Raw genomic sequence first — 21,405 nt, forward strand, 5'->3', positions numbered from 1 at the left:
ATAGTAAGGAAGAGCACACCAAGTCCCTTTTAAAAAAAATAACATTCCAAGATCTGCTTTCTCCTATACGATGCTTGCCCTCTCTGGTGGCCCTGTCTTGGTGGAATTCCTTCCCACTGCCAGGTTGGGTGGCTGTCATTAATTTTTAAAAAGCTATGAATACTGGTTTATTTCAAACTGCATTTTATTAAATTGGTATCTTGAGGATTCATTTTATGATTATTTTAGACAGGTTTGTCTAAGAATGCAGATTTTGTACTGCATTATTATATTATTCGGGTTGTGTTTCTTATCTATACACCAGCCTGTGGTGGTGTACAGCCCCTATGGGGGCTTTGGTGGTTTAGAAATCTGTTAATAAATAAGTAAATAATGCCCCTCCCTGAATTTTTCCCTATATTTTTTTTCTCCTGAACTACCTACTAATCTACAACAGCCTTTACCCACTGGATGCCCTGTTGATGTTTCGGACGGCCCCTTCTTCGTTGCAGAATATGTGACCTGCAGTAGAGAAGCAGTGAGCAGAAGAGTGGTTAACTCTTTTTCTCACTTCTATGGCGATCGGAAAATTCTTTTTTCTTTTTTGTTTTAAATACATAGTTACTAACTACCATCCCAAGACACTACTCCAAGTACAGTATCTTGTTACCGTTATGGCTGCAGTTTTAAAAAGTAACCCCTTTTCTCATTATTCAGAAGCAAAACATGTAAAGACCACAAGCCTGTTCTTTGAGGTACAAAACACAGAGTGAGGTCACACTAAATATAATTAAAGCAGTTACACCATGAAAAAAGTTGCACTATTCCTTGTTATATTTCTCCTGTAATGGAATTTAGTTATGCCTTAGTTACTAGGAAAAAAATTAATTTATTATTTTAAAAGGAATTTACTATAATTCCTTTTACTAAATAGGGACGTGGTGGCACTGTGGGCTAAACCGCAGAAGCCTGTGCTGCAGGATCAGAAGACCAGCAGTTGTAAGATCGAATCCACGCGACGGAGTGAGCGCCCGTCACTTGTCTCAGCTCCCGCCAACCTAGCGGTTCGAAAGCATGCAAATGCGAGTAGATAAATAGGGACCACTTCGGTGGGAAGGTAACAGCGTTCCGTGTCTAAGTCGCACTGGCCACGGACAAAACGCTGGCTCTATGGCTTGGAAACGGGAATGAGCACCGCCCCCTAGAGTCGAGCACGACTGGACAAAAATTGTCAAGGGGAACCTTTACCTTTACCTTACTATAATTAACTTATATTTGAACCATGTTACTTCCAAGCTCTGGGCACATACTTTGTCTTTCCTCACTTCTCCATTTCATACACTGAGACATGGCCCCTCCTCTCCAGAAATGTATTTTGATGGTTTGCACAGGATTCAAAGGCACTGTTTGAGAAGCATACAACTTGTATTTAGCAACCATGCACTGAATAGAGAACTTTCCCAATTAGCCATGACTGTTGGCTTTTGATCTCTATTCTAACTACGGATAGTTACCTCTCTTGAAGTCTGGTCTCAGATTCCTTCAGCCTCGTTTTCAGGTGCCTCACCGTCACTTCCTTTTGTTGCAGGGGAGTCAGGTACTGCTCTGGGCTAGGCGGTTTAACGCCATGATTCTCGCCACAAGAAGTGTATCTTGCTGACCGCCTGCAACAGAAACACATTGTTCTATCTGCAGAGCTGGACTTGCACACTCATCACAGTACAGACAACAAATATAGGTGAAATTCCTGTGCGATCACTTTCCCCAAACTGCTGTCCTCTCAGGTGTTGTAGACCAGTGGTCCCCAACCTTGGGCCTCCAGATGTTCTTGGACTACAACTCCCAGAAGCCTTCAAAACCACCTCTGCTGTCCAGGATTTCTGGGAGTTGAAGTCCAAGAACACCTGGAGTCCCAAGGTTGGGGACCACTGTTGTAAACTACAAGCCTGACTGTCTTTAGTAAGCCTGGCCCAACTGAAGAAATCTGGGGGCAGACATCAAGAAAGAAGGTTAATTAGGAAATTGGATGGTGGAAACAAGAACTCTGTAAATTTTTTTAAATGATTTCCATATTTTTATCTTCTTTTACTTATGCTATTCTGTTGTTTAATGGCTAACCTATTATACTTATGGTTGCATGTAAAATCATTCTTGAACTCGTTCTAATATTGTCTTGATTGGCACTGCCAGTATGGATGTGCCATTTATTTTTTTTTTAACTCAAACTCCAAGAATTCTCCAAGAATTCCCCAGCCAGAATTCTGGGAGTTCCAGGGCAACATCCATACTTACAGATACCTACATTTTGCTCAACTGGACTTAATAATACTGGATTGATGTATTCAAGTCCACACTTTTCATGTTTAAGGGAAAACATTTCTCAAAGACTAGGAGATATTTTATGAATTAACATCCATTCCACAGGGGATGGCATCTCAAATTACAAGAGGGGAGGGGATCCCTATGCTGCTGAGGGTAGCTGAGCTGCTACTTCGAGTGAGGACAAATGTTGTTAAAAGATGAACCTGGGAACCTGCCCCTTTGCTGTTAGAGGTAAGCCCAAGCCCCTGTCCATGTTATGAGAAACCAACCACCTTTTTAAAGCCACCAATTGGCTTTAATACAAGGTTGTGCTGGTGGCCTTCCACCAACATAATGGAATATTCTTTCTGCCCCCTCCCCCCGCAGCCTTACATGTTGCACCAAAACTAGCCCCAGAAGCTGTTTTTGTTTTGTGGTGTGAATGTCACCTCTCTCGGTTCCATCTGAAGAACTACCAGACTCGATCTTGGTTGATATCCACATGTGCTTTTGCAGAGGAGAAATGGTGAAAGATGTGGGACACATTTTTAACAGAGCCAGTAGAATTGCACCAGTGATTTGTGAAATGAAGTGCATTAAATAAACTAGACAATACAGATAGTATAATGAGGTGAAAGCATATTAGGAGTCCAGTGATACGAGTCCTTCAGAACTTTTCTGAGCCACCAGACTTACAAGCAGTGTCTGTGTTTACCTCCCAGGGATCACAAAGCAAGCTAATTTGCAAGCTCATGCTATGACAATCAGATGTCTTTCAGCCCATAAGGAATTCCTGCTTCTGATGACACACTATCTGTTTATCTACCTTGACCCTCATTCATTCATGTGCTAGTGGCTGGGTAGAGAATGTACTTTTTATTGAGTACAGTGGGGTCTCTACTTAAGAACTTAATCCGTATTGGAAGGTGGTTCTCAAGTTGAAAAGTTCTTATGTTGAATCTGCATTTCCCATAGGAATGCATTGAAAACCATTTAATCCATATCTGCTCTTTTCCGTCCATAGAAACTACAGTGGAACCTCTACTTAAGAACTTAATCCGTTTTGGAATGGTGTTCTTAAGTTGAAACGTTCTTAAGTTGAAGCAAAATTTCCCATAGGAATGGACTGAAAACCAATTAATCCGTTCTGGCTGTTTTTTTTTTTTTTTTTGTTATGTAGAGGTGCGTTCGTACATTGAAGCATTAGTTCCCATAGGAACTAATGCAAAGCTGGTTAATATGTACTCTACCACTAGGGGGAGAATTTTTTTTAACCTAAGATGACCTTAAAAAAAGAGCAGGAAAGGTTTTTTTTCCTGTCCTTATCTTGGATTTCTGTTCTCAAGTAGAAGCAAAATTTAGCAAATGCAGCTGTTCTTAAGTTGGATTGTTCTTAAGTAGAGACGTTCTTAAGTAGAGACCCCACTGTATACATTTTGGGTGCACATGAACATGTTGCCAGCTCCTTTCAGGTTCTAGTCTGTTAGCCAATGGTGGCCAACAACAACTGGCTAACAAGTAATTCAGTTATATTAAGGAGACTCCAGTCTCACAATACTGTCAGTCTTTTCTGTGTTTACGAAACGCTCTGACTTTGGGAGATATTGGTGGTGTGTTCTCTCATTAGATTCTGAAAACATCTTTATGCCAAGTGTTTTCAACACAAACATTTTTAAATTCCCCTGGTGGGCCTCCCTTCACCGAAGCTTTAGGTTCTGAAAGGAAAGACAGACAATGTCTTGGACTCTGACAGCCAACACCTCATCCCCAGGAACCTCCGCCACCAACTTTTAAAAAGTCTTTTAAACACCCCCCCTTTAAACTGTAAAGTGTGTATGAGGAGGGGCTGCGGGATTATGTCTTATTTACTAGGAGGACCAGTGCTCCTGGAAGTTCTGTGGGAATGTGGAAGACCCCCAAATATGGTGCTGGGAGCTGGGTGTAGCCCAGCTGAGAGATGATTCCTATCCCTGGTTTGATGCAATTGCCATCCTAACCCCCAAGCCTTTTCAACAAAACCCCAGACTGGCATACACAGGCTTCCCTTTGCTTCTTCAAAGGGCTTAAAGTGCCATGGAAGTGGGTGGATATAATGTGAAGATGTTTGTGCCACCTTTTCTTAGCAGTTCTAACATACATAAGAATCTAGCATATACTGAAATTAACATACAGTATTAGAATCTGGAGCTGTTCTGGCCTAGATTACATTTCTCTATCTCTTACACAACACACATACAGAGGCAAGCTTTGGCCAGGCAGGCATGAAAGATTCCAGAAGGCCTCTGTTGAAGTGCCAGCTTGATGCCAAAATATCATACCTGCAGCTAGCAATTTTGGTTCCCGGGGCAAGTGGCACAAACCATTCTGTCCTAAGGCATGGATGTGAGCTACCACCAAAAGCAAACATTTATGCTTCTTCTCTTCCCCCCCCCCCAAAAAAAGCAAATAGGGTTGGGAAGAGTTGTGACTTCTTTTCCTAACATTTGCCAGTAGACTGACCTCTAGAGTTTGATGAATTCTCAATTTTGTCCCCCTGGGGCAAAGTGCCAATTACTCTGCAGTAGTTAGCTTTGGCATTTAAGTTTTAATACCAAAGCTGACAATTGCAGGGCCATAACTAACAAGGCAATTGAGGCTTTGCCCCAGGAGGCCAAAATCCAGAATGGAGAACCATTTTTGTTCCTTCCAGCTACCAGCAGTGTTGCCACACTACAATCTTCTGCCAGGACGGAAACCATGCTTCTACCCATTTTCATGAGACAGAAAGGGAGGGGGGAGGGAAAGAGGGGGCAAGAAGTTTAGCACAGCTGTAGTTCCAGGCACCATGGATAAAATAGTTGGGCATTGCCCAATGTGTCAATAACATTTTGCTATTACAGTGGTGCCTCGCTTAACGATTATCTCATTAAATGACAAAACCGCTATACGATGACTGTTTTGCTATCGCTTTTGCGATTGCAAAATGATGTTTTAATAGGCAAAATGCGCTTCCCGACGATCGGTTCCCTGCTTCGGGAACTGATTCTTCGCTAGACAATGTTTTTAAAACAGCTGATTGGCGGCTTCAAAATGGCCAACCGTGGTGTAAAATGGCTTCCCGCTGTGTTTTTGGACGGATTCCTCGCTTTACCTGCACTGAAAATGGCCACCCCTATGGAGGATCTTCACTGGACGGTGAGTTATTCAGCCCACTGGAACGCATTGAACGGGTTTTCAATGCGTTTCAATGGGATTTTTTATTTCGCTTAATGAGGATTTCGCTGGAATGGATTATCCTCGTTAAGCGAGGCACCACTGTATTTAAATCATCATTGTGCAAGTCTTCAGTAATCTCTTAGCCCTACACAAGACAGAATCAGCCCAAGTATATTTTCCAGAGTTAGATCAGGATATTTTGCTGCCTGGCATAAAAGACACAATGCCTCTTCTTCCCAGACACTCCACAATATACAGGCAACTGGATGGAATTGCGCACCATGCCTCAAGGCAGAAGGATCAATAAGGGGTGGGCACCTACTGTGTGACACATCCCCTCTGTGTAGGTAAAGTGGTTATAGAGGCTCAGGAGGAAAAGCTGAGGCCTCCTATTGCTACATACTGCTGAAGGAATTTTTTTGCTTGGAAAAATTACTTTTTTAGACAGGAGTTTCCCAAAATTCTCTCATTCAGCCATGACAGTTTTCCAAGCCCTGCCTCACAATCAACTTGCCTAATGACAGAGCTGGCTCTACAAAATACACTGACAGTCCTCACCACTAAGTAATGTTAATTGAACCTTCATTTGGCTCCAACGGGCACTACCTAGTGGGCTTTCTAAACTTTCACCCCAATTTCCAGGTGGAAGACTCTGGATTTTTTGTGTCCCCCTTTTCCCCAGCCAAACAGAATCATTTAGTTTCAAGGGAAGGCCAAACAAGAAAGTGTATGCATAATGCCTGAGCTTTTTAAAATTATTTAATATTCTTTTAAAAATTTGCAGTAACTGGGGTGTGATAACCAATCAACAGCTTCCTCAGCTGTAACTTGAAAACCACACCTCCACTGCAGCCCCTACCTTTCCTAACTTACATCTAAGAAACAAGCCTGGGAAATTCATCTGAAATGTAGTTTGGGACTCTCAGTTCTCTGCACTAACAACAAGATACCGGTGCGTGCCTGAAGAAGTGGGCATTAATCCATGAAAGCTAGCAGACTGTATGATATTTTTGGTAGTCTATAAAGGTATCACCGACTCCTGTATTGTATTGTGTAAGAACCATACGGTTCTCTTTGATTTCAATCCTAATGTTGTATTTTATGGAGCTTTTTCTCTGGATTAAGCAAACTGAATATAGTAGACAATACCCATTTACATCTAGTAAAGTGTCACATCAACAGGGGGACACACAGAAGAACACAAGACTTTGCAACAATACCGGAGGTTCTTTTTACAGCAGCTGCAGGTCAAGGCAATGGCAAGTTGTACCATATTATAGTGTATTCCATAAGAGAGTGGTTTTGAAGGGGCAACGTTCAGGGAGACATTACTTTTGCAGGAGATTCTCCCCCTGCCCAAGGGAAAAGAAGAACTGTTTAGCAGGTGTTAGTGCTGTTCTCAACACACCTGTTTAAATGCCTGAGGAGTGAAGCTCAAATGCTTATAGAATTTATGAGCCCAGAATCATGTGTATTGAAAAAAATATATATCTTAAGTTACAAGCTGAGGTTCCAGTGACAGCTGGGGGTGGAAGGGATTTTGATGATAGAGCCAGGTGGGGTGGGGGAGAGAATGTGGAGAAGCTCACTTGCCTCAAAACGGGGCTGTTATCGCTTCCCTTGTATGAACCTGAATTGCTGCTGCTGGCTGAAGAAGCCCCATAATTTGGGTGAGCGCTAATGGGACTCAACTGATTTTTGCACAGCATTGACAAGAAGTCCTTTTCACGGGTTGTCGTAGGAGGACTAGACCCAGCCTTGTATGACACGGATCCATTATTCCGTCCATGAGGCCCCCGACTGGAAGGGACGACAAAGACAATAGGTTATAACACACCATGCAAAATAGATATTAGAGCTGCTGCAGTTAGTTGTTTAATCAGTCACATGCACCAGTTAAACACTTTTTAGTCCATTACAAAGGCACTCCCGATAAATTGGGCAGGAGACATTTGCTTCTACATACATGTATTTATTAGATAACTAACATGAAAAATATTTGAATGCCATGCCAAAACCTTTCAGTTTCTGCCTTTATTTAGCCGCTCTTAATAAAAATATACTGTATCCAAGGTGGAAGCTAACATCTAGCATTCTTTTAATCAGAGCAGCTGAATAGAAAAAGTCTTATTACTCAAACATTCCAGGGTTTTTCAAGGCCCTCTGATAAATTTCTGGCTAACTGCGTCCTTCTGATGTCCTGAAAGACCCGTCCGAAACACAATTTAATGTTCTAAGAATCAGCTGAATACATACTAATTACACACACACATTGAAAATAATAGCAGGACTTAGCAAAACTTCATTTCATAGTCACCACCTTAGCCTGCTGACCCACATGTGCATCTTCCAACACACAGTGACAACATGTGCACAGTGTGCCCCTCCCGCTAATCTATTTACAAATCTTCAACAAACCACTTTTCACCAGTTTCACTGAAAAAACCATTGGAGGGGGAAATTATTGGCTGCCCTTCCAGGAGAGAAGGAGACAATCGGTTATCAACGATAAGCAAACTCTACGGTGCAGGAGAACTCTATTACACCTTCCCACACCACCAGAGAAATGGCCACTCTTGAATTTTGTTGGTTGCAATGCAGTTCCTAATGAGTTATAGGCCATCTATTATTGCTCTCTGACCTCTTCAAATTATCCACCCTTGTTATAAGAGCCAAATCTGTGTTTCCTCCTCATAGCTGTTGTTTTACTTACATGTGAATGTATGCCGATCCAACCCAGCCATGCTCAATGGGGGCCACATGACCCCCTAGGGAGCCCTGGCACATTTTAAGGGGCATACAGATTGGAAACCGTTTTTCACACTCTATAAAGTATGTTACGTGACTTATACAGTCCTGATTTGGCCAGTATTTCTTTCATATTGTGTTTATGGCCATAGCAAAAAAAAAAGGTTGGGAATGTCTGAAGCACTTTCATATATGATTAAAAAGAACCCTAAAACTCCTTAAATCAGGCTATTGTTTTAATGTATATTATGTAATGTAACATTGCAAGTTTTGGACATTCATAGAATCATAGAAAAGTGAAGTTGGAAGGGGCCTACAAGGCCATCAAATCCAAATTATTTATTTATTTGTTTGCTTGTTTGTTTATTTGATTTATATCCCGCCCATCTCGTCTATACAACCACTCTAGGCAGCTAGACCTGTGCTCAATGCAGGAATACAATCAAAGCATATCTGCCAGGTGATTATCTAAGTTTTTCTTGAATGCCTCCAGTGTGGGAGCACTCACCAACTCCCAAGGTAACTGGTTCCATTGTCGTACTGCTCTAACAGTTAGGACGTCTTTCCTGATATTCAACTGAAATCTGACTTCCGTTGACTTGAGTCCATTGTTTTGTGTCCTGCACTCTGGGATGATCAAGAACAGATCTTGCCCTTCCTCTGTATTACAGCCTTTCAAATATTTGAAAAGTGCTATCATAACACCCCTCAAAAGGATTGGTTTCCAGCCCCCGATCATCCTTGTCGCCCTCCTCTGAACTTGTTCAATTTGTTAGCATCCTTCTTGAAGCGTGGTGTCCAGAACTGAATAGAGGGAGACCAGCACCTCACAGGATTTGGAAAGTATACTTTCATTAATGCAGACTAAAATAGCATTTGCCTTTTTTGTAGCCACATCACACTGTTGGCTCATATTTAGCTTGTGATCTATAATAATTCCAAGATCCTTCTTGCTTGTAGTTTTGCTGAGCCAGGTATCTCCCATCTTGTAACCACAACTGGATTTTTTTCTGAGGTACAGTACTCTGCACTTATCCCTGTTGAATTTCATTCTGTTGCTTTTGGCCCAGTGCTCCATCCTATCAAGGTCAATTTGAATTTTGTTTCTGTCTTCTAGGGTATTAGCTATTCCACCCAATTTGGTATCATCTGCAAATTTGACAAGCATTCCTTGCACTCCCCCATCCAAGTCATTAATAAAAATATTGAACAACACTGGGCCCAGGACTGAGCCTGGGGCTTCCCCACTTGTTACCTCCTCCCAGTTAGAGAAGGACCCATTAATCATCACCCTCTCAGTACGATTCTGTAGTTGATTGTGTATCCACCTGACAATTGATCTATCCAGCCCACACCTAGTTGGCTTGCTAATCATGAGACAATTTGTCAGAAGCTTTGCTGAAGTCAAGATATATTACATCTACGGCATTCCCTCTGTCCATCAGGGAGGTGACCTGATCAAAAAACGAGATCAATTTAGTTTGGCAGGATTTGTTCTTGACAAATCCATGTTGGCTTCCAGTTATTACTACATTGTTTTCTAGGTGCTTGCATTGAATCATGTGTTTTAAAAGCCCATGGAAGTTGATATCTATATCTATGCTTCCGTCATAGTTCAACATTCTGTTTTCTATTCTGTTTGTGAGAGAATAAATAACTGATCTAGAAATAGTAAGGTGCAAGCAAAGCAAAACAAAGAGGTGCTGCATTTGAAGTTTAAAACAAAAAACAGAAGTCCAATTCCTGCTCAGACTTGAAATCTACTAGGAGCCCATGGAAAGTCACAGGCTGCATTTTTACATTCAAAACAAGATTTGTACTAATTGTGTTGTATGACCGAAATCATGGTCTGAATTCTAAAGCTATTTTCATGCATTCAAAGCCTCACACAATGGGTGTTGTATAACAGAAGAACAGGGCTGTGCCAGCTCAGTGACTCCCTCTCTTTGACCATCCAGATATTTTGTACTTTCAAAAAGTAAAATTAAAAAAAAAGTTTTGTAGAACACGCTGAAGTCTTTAGAGGCATGCTATATCAATATAAGTAGGTTATATTGATATAAGCTATTTCCCTTTTCCTTAGTAATTCAACCCCGCCACACTCTGAAAAAAATAAACACAAGCCCTACTGTGGTTTAAAATAGTGCCCAGTGCACACCATTTTAAAGTGCAGTAGGGCTGCGTCTTCAGCGAGCCAGGGCAAGAGAGCCCCTCTTGCTTTGCTGGGCTCGCTTTTTCTGGTGGACAGCCAGAAGGGAGTGTGGTGGTAGGAGCAGCAGCGGTAGTGGCGGCAGCAGCAGTAATGACTTTGATGACTGGGGAGGCTCCCACTGCCGCTTCTGCCAACATATATACTTCATACATATACATTCTTTCATATATATATATATATATATATATATATATATATATAAATAATTTCATACACACACAAAAGAACTTACATGTGAGAAATGCTGCAGATTAACGAGGCAAAAGATTCTCAATTTAGAATTCCTTTGAACTGGTTTTCTTCCCCTCCCTTTGTGTGGAACACTTTATACCGACCAGATGGTGAGATGACTGTGCTGCATGGCACCATCCCAAAGCTGTGGTTTGGGTAAAACTTCATTCCCGATTTCTTATAAGAAGACAGCAGAAAGCTGTAATGGGTGTGGGTGGGTGGGTGCATGGCATTATCAATGCACCAAATGAGTACTTCTGAACTTCCCCCTGCAGAGTGGCAAGAGCCACCATGGGTATGTGGCGCAGCCATCTATGGTCACTTAACCTGAGAGAGAACTCACCAGGACTTACCCCTGAGTAAATACAGATAGATTATTTTAAAACTTAGGAAACAACACAGGAGCATGGCACAGAAATATTTATCTGTTCACTGTATACATGGTGTATTCGATGTTTTGTGGGTGTGTAGATTGGTTGGTTTGGCAGCATGAAACATACAAATATATATTCAAAAGAATATCTGGCTCAAGAGCTATATTTGAAAAAAAAAAAGAATTATACTTTGACTGCCGGAAAAACTGAAAGGCTTGGCTCTGACATTTTCTTTCCTTCACTTTCCCACTTGAAAATTTTATTCATTTCCTTATTCTATACATGCTAGGCTAGAATTTTAAGTTTAGTAGAACTGACAGAATGAAGGCTGCCAGGTTACTCCTGCAATTCAAAATAATCAGATTTCCAGTTCCAGCAAATTTATTTTGTTAGAATGATTAACTTCCCTTACCACAGACATTTTTCCTATAAGGAGATGGGGGAGGGGGGAATAAGAATTTGGTTTTAAGAGAGAGGCCTTTCTCAGGAAACCAACCAGTAGTAGCTAGATTTTGTGCGTTTGTTACTTTTTAACACTGTGTTTCCTCTCAAGAGTCCAGTACAATTTCCTTCTGTGCAAAATGTCCTCCACAAGTTGTATTCCCCACATAGGTTTTTCAGACAGGGTGGCTATTTCTACATTGGCAGAAACAAATAACTAGGAAAAAGAACATGAAACTTGCATGTGTTAATACATTTGTGTAAGTTGAAGACAATAGGGTGGGCCAGGTCTCAAGGCACCTGCTGAAGCCTCAGAGATTGGGGAAAACTCACTGCTGACTCACAGGAAGGCCCTTTCTGGGCTGACTCACAGGAAGGTAAAATGGCATTCCCTAGTCACGCTGGCCACGTGACAATGGAAACTGGCTTCGGACAAGCGCTGGCTCTACTACGGCTTGAAGAACGGGGTTGAGCACCGCCCCCTAGAGTCGGATACAACTGGCCTAAAAAAAATGTCAAGGAGAACCTTTACCTTTACCTTGTCCTGTTTATCCAGATTGCCTATGCCATTTTTATACACTTTGTTGGCCCAGAAACAATTTGGCTACCTGGCTTATCAGACTTCTATGGCACCAGAAAGATGTGGGAAAGCTAGTAGACTATTATAAATTTATATAACTGTTAATGGGAGCCAAAAATCTAATTCAGCTTAATTTGGAAATGTTAAATTTTTAACAGTTAAGCTGATGTTAAATTTTCTTTTAAGTTAGGAGATTTCAAGAAATTCATACAAAAAAAGAGAGAAAAGAACAGAAAAAAGGAGCAGGGGCCGGAATCTAATCCTTTCTTTTAATCGCTTCTTCTCAATCTCAATTTTGCACTTTGGAGAGAACGAAACAGCTAAACAATTTTTTTTGAAAAATCCAGTTCCCAGCTACCCCACCAAAACTTTTCTCTTGTTCTCCCTTTCCCCTCTCTTAGCATCTCATCTTCTCAACCCTCTCCTTTTGAACTCCCTGACACAGGGAGTCAAGATTCAGTTTCTTAGAACTCTATGTGGTGACTACCATACAGAACACGAGAAGACCATCATGCCTTTTCAGCCATTTTTATCTGTTGGTTTAAAATCTTTTAATCTTGTTTTGTAAGGTTGAATAAATAACAAATGTTACCAGGTTTGCATTCATCCATTTATACTTCTACACTCTGCACATGCACCAAGAAATCACTTCCAATGCTCAAAAAGGCTTATCTGCAGGAAAAGTGTCCATAGTATTGCAGTTGCTTTACAGACTAAACCAGTGGAAATCTGTGTTATGTGCTGTTAAGTTGGAACTGACTGATAGTGACCCTAATAGGGTTTTTCAAAGTAAGTGAGATATGGTTTTACAAATAGCATCTCACACACATAGACACAGTGGACCAATGAGTTTCCATGGCTTAGTGCACATTCGAACCCAGGTCTTTAAGAGTCCTAATCCAATGCCACAGATTTAGTCAGAAATAATTCCTACTGGTCAAAATTCTATAGGGTACCAAATATGGTGGCAGAATACTGAAGCTCTTTTAATGCAAAAGAAGATTACAAGAATTTATTGCTAGTAGTGTTAACAATGGTTTTCTGTCTGTCTTTCAGAATTATACAGGCTGAATGATTCTGCAAGTTTCCCTGTACTTCCGCCTGTTCCAGAGAGATGGAAGCAGCTCCAAAGGGGGCTGAGGAGGCCTGCCATATTTATTAGTTTGTAGACCTAGTTTTACACAATGACAGAAAAACAAGAGCAAAGAGCCAGAACTCTGCTTCTTCTGAGATGCAACCAGAAGATACAGACTGGAGGACTGAGAGCTAAAACGTGTGTTCTACATTTTGTTGTTTGGATTATGAAAAAAAAAGCTGAAGATTTTTGTTACTCATAAATACAGATATGAAACTGTATTTCAGAGATATTTATTATAGCTTGGGAATTCTTATTTCTTATATGCCTTTGTTATAGAGCCACCTTGAGAACTTTCAAGGAGAAAGGTGGGGTAAAAACAAACAAACAAAATATAATGTTGAGTGAATGGCATTTATTTATTTATTTATTTATTTATTTATTTATTTATTTATTTATTTATTTATTTATTTATTTATTTATTTATTTGATTTATATCCCGCCCATCTGGTATAATTATACCACTCTGAGCGGCTGACAACAGAACAAATACAATTAAAACAAGATGAATCCATGAACATCCATTATTAACAAACATACTAAAAATAATAAATGGTAGATAAGAAAAAGAAAAAGTTAAATTAAATAAATTAAATTAACTTAAATGCTTAGTTGTTAATTGTTATTTCTCTTCCTTTATTTGCATTCTTTAATAATACTAATTGCATGCTGCCAAGTTGATTCCGGATTTTGGTGACCCTTTCCGGGGTTTTCTTTGTATACAGTACTCAGAAATGGTTTTCTACTTCCTTCTTCTGGAAGAACTCTATGATTGCGTAGCCTATGCAGAGTGGCTCTTCTCCCTGGAGGCACAGAGGGGAATAAAACTCCCAACGTTTGACTCCACACAGCCAGATACTGAATTCACAGAGCTATCCATTAGCCCTTTGTAAATAGGGCTGGGTTTGAGCAACTGTGATTAAAATTCCAGCATCAATACACAAACTAAATCTATCCCCGCCTTTCTCTCCAATATATGCTACATGAATAGTGGGTTAACTTAGGATAACAGTGTATCTTAAAAATATGGAGAGATGACATTTATAGTAAGAATTCCACACTACTTTGAAGTTTAACTTCTCAGGCTTTGCTAAAAATCCTGCCAATTCTTTGCTAAACCTTTCTTTCTTGGCTTCATGCCTTCTAGGATCTCTGCCTCTCCTATCTCAGTGACCTTACTTGTCATTTCTTCAGCCCTTCCTTCATGAGTCTTTCTGTCCTGTTCTGTATCTTTTAAATGCAGCTGGATACTCTCTACTTGTCCTACACCTCTGTGATACAAAATCAGCACACTCTATCATGAAATTTCTCAGTCTCGGTACGTTACCATACAGAGTCACAAACGTATTGCAACTCTCAAAGGCAAAAGCTGGATGGACAAAATGTTACTGCAGAAAAACAGGAGTTGAGCTGGACAGAGGGTTAAGGTTAATTGCTTTAAAGACATCCAGTGGAAAGCCTACATGCCCAGCTGCTTCCCTATTCTTGGCATCCTAATGACTGTTATTCACTTCACTGGCTTGCAAAACACACATCAGTTACAAAACGTCCTTTTGCTTTAAACGTGTAACCTTAAGGTAACCGTAGTCTAGACTTCAGTTTTCTGTTGGTACCATTAAATCTGCACAAGACATAATTGGATGAATCAGAGGAAGAATTCAGGTTGCTCTCCCCTGCCTTCCATAATCCTGCCTCTTCATAGCAAAAGGTTAATCTCCAAACATGTTCAAGAAATATTTGTATGTCACAGATAGGGTTGAAATGTTATTTCATACTTGCGGGAAAAAGATGATCTCTTGCTTCCAGGTGTAGACATATGGATCTCAGGAGCTGAAATGCTGCCTGTGCTGCTTGACGAGCTAAAATCGGCTTCGCTGCCTAGAAAGGAAGAATAAAGTTTGGTGGAAGTCAGTATGCAAAATGCTAAGGGAGAAACCTGTCTAATTTATCACATTGTTGTAAAGCTTATGAGGTAAGAGGGAAATTGGGTACAAATATTATATGGAAGGAAGGAAGGCTGTATTTTAGAGTACAGTTTGAAATTCATGAGATCTGATATATCCTGGGTTTACACAAAGAGGTAGTAACTGACCATAGTGTTCATTTATGGCCTTTATAAAAATGTCCAAAACAGCAAGCAATGCATAAAGGGATCTATAAAACCAAAAAGTCATGTCCAAATGTTGTACAAAGGTAAAAAGCTGAAAACATGTAAGACCAATTAAGGTAAAAAAAAAAAGGTACAGTACAACAGGAAAATTAATCAACCAGTCAAATCAAATCAACTTGTAGGTACTTTGGTCACCCACTAGAGGAAGACTCCAACTGGAGGTAAATCATTTTGCTGATTCCACTTCTGTCTACAGCCCCCAAGCCCTACCTCCCAAGTTGTTTGGGTCATGATGATGGTCCTCAAATTTATAGATAACCTCTGCAGGGGTCCAATAGAAATTCTAGATGAAATCCAGACTTCAGATGTATATTCATCTCATAACACAATTGTCTAATTTGACTGAGAAGGAAGTCTTAAGTTTTTCAGTTGATGTTTCTTGGGAAGGCGATTCTAAAGTGACCAAAATAACACTTTGAAGGGGTCAATAGCAAGGGTGCTACCCATGGTCAATGGAGGGAATTTATATGCCATTCTCTGGAAGCTCTGCTATTTACCTTAAAACCAACAATTTAATTATCAAATCAATAATGCAAATTCAACAAAATTAAACATGTTCAGGTTTGAACATTAAAAGTAATGAATGAACCTCCCCATTTGGAATTAACTTTGTTGTTCTAAGCCCTAATAATAAATATTAGAGCAGCAATTCACAACAACCATTTTCTATTAAATGATAACATTATTGTAAGGGTTTTTCTCCTGTATCTATCCATGGGGGAAGTTCAGTAAAGTAAAAGGAAAAAAGAAAAGAACAGAGCAGACAAACTGTAAGCCATGCTTTAGATCAACCTTTTACATATTTTAAAATCAACAACAGATTGTGTGGAATGCTTATTGCACTAGTTTCATATTTTTCTTGGCTCATTCTCCTAAAATCAGTGAAGGGGAAAGGATGTTGTTGTACTTTAAAGTAGTATTTTTGTCCCATGAACCACAAGGCTTTTATATCTAAATTGAAGAAAACATAATGAGCTTATTTGTTATTGCATGGTTTTATTTCATTATTAATGACATGTGTCTACTGGCAAAGTACTTTGTTGCATAAAAGTACAAATTATTGTTCTAGAAAACAAAGGGGTTTCCGTACAAGGACTTTAAGGAACAAGAAACTACTATTTTATTTTATTTTATTTGAGCTGTGCAATCCCTTATTTCACAGCAGCAAACGGACAGTACAAGGCCATTTTAATATTAACATAAGATGTATATAGAAGTAAATCCAGACCATTTCAAGCCAAGTATTTTTGTGGCTGGGCTTTGTGCCCACCAGCTGATAAATAACCCCATCCCATTAACTCTTTCACTCTTCCTCTTTTTCTCCCATGTGCTGAGAACCTTGGCTGTCCCATCAGTCATAAGCCCGGGGACCTCAAAGGCATAAGTAAATCATATTTTAGCAGAGACAGGATGGGTGTGTGTGTTGAGCTACAACTCCCAGATTTTATAACCAGTATGCCCATGCTGGTTGGACAGTTCTGGGACATTTCCCATTTCTGCATTTTAAGACTGTTATCCACCCACAGTTAAGCTTTACTAATCCTACAGTTATCCATAAAACAATTACATTAATTTAAATCTCTCTCGTATGCTGAATGGAATGTAGATATTCTCAGCTTTGGCTTAAATGTGTGCTCTTGGTCATTATTCTCATCCAGAAGGTCAAGCCTGATTAACTATCCATAAAAGTGTGTGGCTTCTATTCATCAGAAAGGGGAGAATTATGGAAGATATAGAAGACATCTACATTAGGTAGAGAACATACCTACATAACAAAGGCATACCGTGTTTCCTTGAAAATAAAAGGGTCTTATATTAATTTTTGCTCCAAAAATGCATTAAGACTTATTTTCAGGGGATGTTTTGTTTTAATGTACGACAATCTACATTTATTCAAATACAGTCATGTCATCTTATTTTTGAGGTAGGGTTTACATTACAAGCATCCTGAAAAATCATGTTGTTTAGTCGTTTCCGACTCTTCGTGACCCCATGGACCAGAAGACGCCAGGCCCTCCTGTCTTCCACTGCCTCCCGGGGTTGTGTCAAATTCATGTTGGTTGCTTCGATTACACTGTCCAACCATCTCATCCTTTGTCGTCCCCTTCTCCTCTTGCCTTCACACTTTAAGGAACTCGAAGGAGAAGTGCATGGCCAGGTTGCGAGCAGGGGCCCTCCTTCACCTCAGCCACAGAGAGGACAAGGTGATAGCAGTGACAGTGACGGCAGCACCTAGAGGGGTGGTCCAATGAGGCGCTCAACGTAAGGTGCTGCCTCCTGTACAATGTTACGAGCCTCCATCCATAGTTCTTGAGACGATCGAGTTCCTTAAATCTGTTCTTCACTTCCACTGTGTATTCATAAGGGATTTGGTTTAGATTATACCTGACTAGACCAGTGGTTTTTCCTACTTTCTTCAGTTTAAGCTTGAATTTTGCTATAAGAAGCTGACGATCTGAGCCACAATCAGCTCCAGGTCTTGTTTTTGCTGACTGTATAGAGCAGGGGTGTCCAACCTTTCACCTTCCCTGGGCCACATTAGAAGATGAAAATTTGGTTTGGGCCACACATAAATATGGTTTGGGCCACATAGGGGGGCAGCCCTAGCCGTCCTCCGCAGCCCCACTCCAAGCGCACTTGCCGGCAGCTGCGATCTCAGACAGCAGAGGCTGCCAGCTTCGACTCCGGTGGCTTTATGGGCCAGGAGGGGGTCCACCTATTGACGGGGATGGCACAATGCAGTCAGGCAGGCCCCCTCTCCCCTCCACTCCCGCTCCTTCCACCCTCTCTCTCCCCCCCCCGTTGTGATGTGCCCCAGCCGCATTCTGGCCGCAAGCGCCGGCAGTGTAACTTGAAACTTTGAAATTTCTTTAAAAATAAAAAATTGCACTGGGCCGCATTACGAGCCAACCTGGGCCGCATGCGGCCCTCGGGCCGCAGGTTGGACAAGCCTGGTATAGAGCTTCTCTATCTTTGGCTACAGAGAACATAATCAGTTTGATTTCCGTATTGTCCATCTGGTGAGGTCCATGTGTATACTCACCTTGCGTTTTTGGAAAAGAGTGTTTGTGATGACCAGCTTGTTCTCTTGATACAACTCTATTAGCCTTCATTTTGAACTCCAAGGCCAAACATCTCTTGTCTCCCTACTTTAGCATTCCAGTCCCCTATAATGACAGGAACATCTTTCTTTGGTGTCAGTTCTAGAAGGTGTTTTAAATCTTCATAGAATTGGTCAATTTCACCCTCTTCAGCATCGATGGTTGGTGCATAAACTTGGAATACTGTGATGTTGAAAGGTCTGCCTTGGATTCGTATTGAAGTCATTCTATCATTTTTGAGGTTGTATCCCAGTACAGATTTTCCCACTATTTTGTTGACTATGAGGGTTACTCCATTTCTTCTACAGGATTCTTGCCCACAATAGTAGATATGATAATCGTCTGAATTGAGTTCGCCCATTCCCGTCCATTTTAGTTCACTGACACCCAGGATGTCAATGTTTATTCTTGCCATCTCCTGCTTAGCTTTATCTTATTTCAGTTTCATGATTATTTTAAAGCTTTGCAATTACCGAACATGGAGACTGCATTCTACACATAGGACCAGAGCTTGTAAAAGTTTCCTGGTTGGAGTACAAAGCCCAGAATCCCCCAGGCAGTATGGCTACTGTCCACATTTTGTGAGGGCTTTCAGGGAGAAATACTAATCCCCTCTCCACACACATTTATCATCTCTGCCTCACAGAGGGCTTAAATTTCCAGTAGAGAATCCTTCAGGAGAAGTGATACCTTAAACAGAAGAAACCTAAAAGTTTAAGGCTTAAAAAGTGTTGATCTCATTGCTTACATTTTGGATTGTATATTCACTTAAGCTTTCAGAACAGGGAATAGTATATCCCTGCGCAAAAAAACAAGAACATTTTTGTTCTTTTTCTGAGAGATATGTGTATTTAATGCTTTCTGCAGAGTATAGTTTTGCACTGGCGTATCCATGGAGATAGATCCCTTAATAACTCCTCCAGTTAGCAGGTCAAGTAAGCAAACTTACACAGTGCCATAGCAACAGACTTGAGATGGAAAGGAAGCCTATCAGCAAAAGAACAGCATTGCTCTCTCGGGAATTGGTGCAGCATGTTATCATGATATGTAGACCAGCTTAACCAAAAAGGGTGCCATCCATTTTAAGAAGGTGCAAGAGGAAACAAAGAGTCTTGCCATTGAATTGTTGTACGTTAGGACCCAGACTGCTCTATATTTGTGTGCGTGTGTGTGTGTGTGTGTGTGTGTGTGTGTGTGTGTGCGCATGTACATGTGTGTGTGCATGCGCGCAAATGGTAGTAAAAGGCAGCATTGTTTGAGAAAAATCAAAAGCAATCACCAGAAGGAAAATCTATGGTAGAAAACACACAATGTTGGTACCCGTTACTTTAATACAAGCCCTACTATGAAACAGTAAAGCAACAGAGTTTAGAAGTCATCAAAGGTAAAGGTTCCCCTTGACATTTAGTCCAGGCGTGTCCGACTCTAGGGAGTGGTGCTTATCCCCATCTCCAAGCCATAGAGCCAGTGTTTGTCCATAGACAGTTTACCAGCAAGACTAGACACGGAATGCCATTATCTTCCCACCGTGGTGGAACCTATTTATCTGCTCACATGTTTATGTGCTTTCGAACTGCTAGGTTGGCAGGAGCTGGGACGAGTGAAAGAAGCTCACTCCGTCGCGTGGATTTGATCTTACAACTGCTGGTCTTCTGATCTCGCAGCACAGAGACTTCTGCGATTTAACCTGCAGCGCCACCACGTCCCTTGAAGTCATCAACGGGTGGCAATTTTTTCACTAATTTAAAGAAGTGCTACTATATTTGGGGTGGGGGGGATACCTAGTGTCGTGTTGTGGATAAAGTGATGGCAAAAAGGACCCAGGAGGCCTGGGTTTGAATTCCCACTCAGCTATGGAAGTTCACTGCGAATGTGGATTTGGTAAAACCTCTCCTTAAATATCTCATTTACCTTGAAAGCCCTATTAGAGTTGCTGGAAGTCGGTTCTGACTTGATGGCACATAACAAACTGTTTGTATTGCTGGATGAGGGGAGAGATTTCTTTCTTCAAGTTTCAAAATAATCTGACTGGCTTTGGTACTGTGAACTTTAAAGTGGGTGGGTGAGGGGTGTCATTTGCTGTTCTGCTTCAAGGAGCAAAATACCTTGGGCCAGCCCTGGATTAAGGCTCTTTCAGTCTGAGATTATTATGTTGCTATAAAGTCCAGGGGTTTTATTAAACAAGGAGCATCCATGATTTCAAATACTTCCATGTGTTATTTTTGTTTGTGTGTGCGTGTTTTTTTTTTTTAATATTACATAACATCATTTCGGGAAAGATCTTGTGCAGGCTGGAAGACAGGATGGACAAACGTGGCTTGTCTGTCCCTCCCCACCCGGGTGCGAGGCAGTGCTTCATCAGGCGAGGATGAGGACCCGAGAGACCCAATTTGTCCCAAAGGCCAAAAACACAATATTCTAAAAAGAGAATCTTCTCCACCTGGGTACCTTGCAGATATGTTCAAGGATAATTTGCAAAATCCCTAATCAGCTGACTGGGAATTATAGGAGTTTTAGTCCAGCACATCTGATGAGGAAGGCTACCTTAAAAACTTGAAGTGCCGTCTTGTTTTTGATTTGATGCTGATCTTGATCCTGACCATGGTAATGAGAAAACTGGAACACACTCCCTCCAAGTACAAGCAGTTTCCAGTCTTGCTGCTTGTAGGAAAGGCTGTGACAAAGCAACTTTTGAAACTGGCTTACAATATTGTTTAATTTATTCTAGTGATTTCAATTGTATGTGTACTTAACTGATTTAAAAAGCTATTATAATTGTATTTGGTTTTATCTGATATTAATAATTCTATGGTTAATTGTGAAGATTCTCAGTCATCCAGGTGAAGTTATCTGGAAGTTGAGTCATGGCAACTGGATTTCTTTCTTGTTAGGTTGAAATGCTTCACTACTCATCCAAGTAGCTTCTTCAGACTGAGGA

At 40.8% G+C, this 21,405-nt stretch overlaps 1 protein-coding gene across 9 annotated transcripts in view; it reads right to left on the reverse strand.

The window, feature by feature from the left end:
- The window catches only part of SYBU (syntabulin), a 56,257-nt gene that overhangs the window by 3,627 nt on the left and 31,225 nt on the right, over window positions 1–21,405 (reverse strand). For 5 of the 9 annotated variants that reach the window (XM_072999264.2, XM_078393683.1, XM_078393680.1 and 2 more), the window contains 3 exons: window positions 14,972–15,074; window positions 7,069–7,275; window positions 1,494–1,643 (listed from right to left, as the gene is read on the reverse strand). In XM_072999264.2, the coding sequence (XP_072855365.2) occupies window positions 1,494–1,643; window positions 7,069–7,275; window positions 14,972–15,074 (460 nt within the window). The remainder of the gene's footprint in view (window positions 1–1,493; window positions 1,644–7,068; window positions 7,276–14,971; window positions 15,075–21,405) is intronic. The other 4 variants (XM_072999263.2, XM_020783464.3, XM_078393681.1 and 1 more) reach the window with 2 other exon arrangements.

This window comes from Pogona vitticeps, chromosome 4, assembly GCF_051106095.1.
Source record: "Pogona vitticeps strain Pit_001003342236 chromosome 4, PviZW2.1, whole genome shotgun sequence".
Classification (NCBI taxonomy): domain Eukaryota; kingdom Metazoa; phylum Chordata; class Lepidosauria; order Squamata; family Agamidae; genus Pogona; species Pogona vitticeps.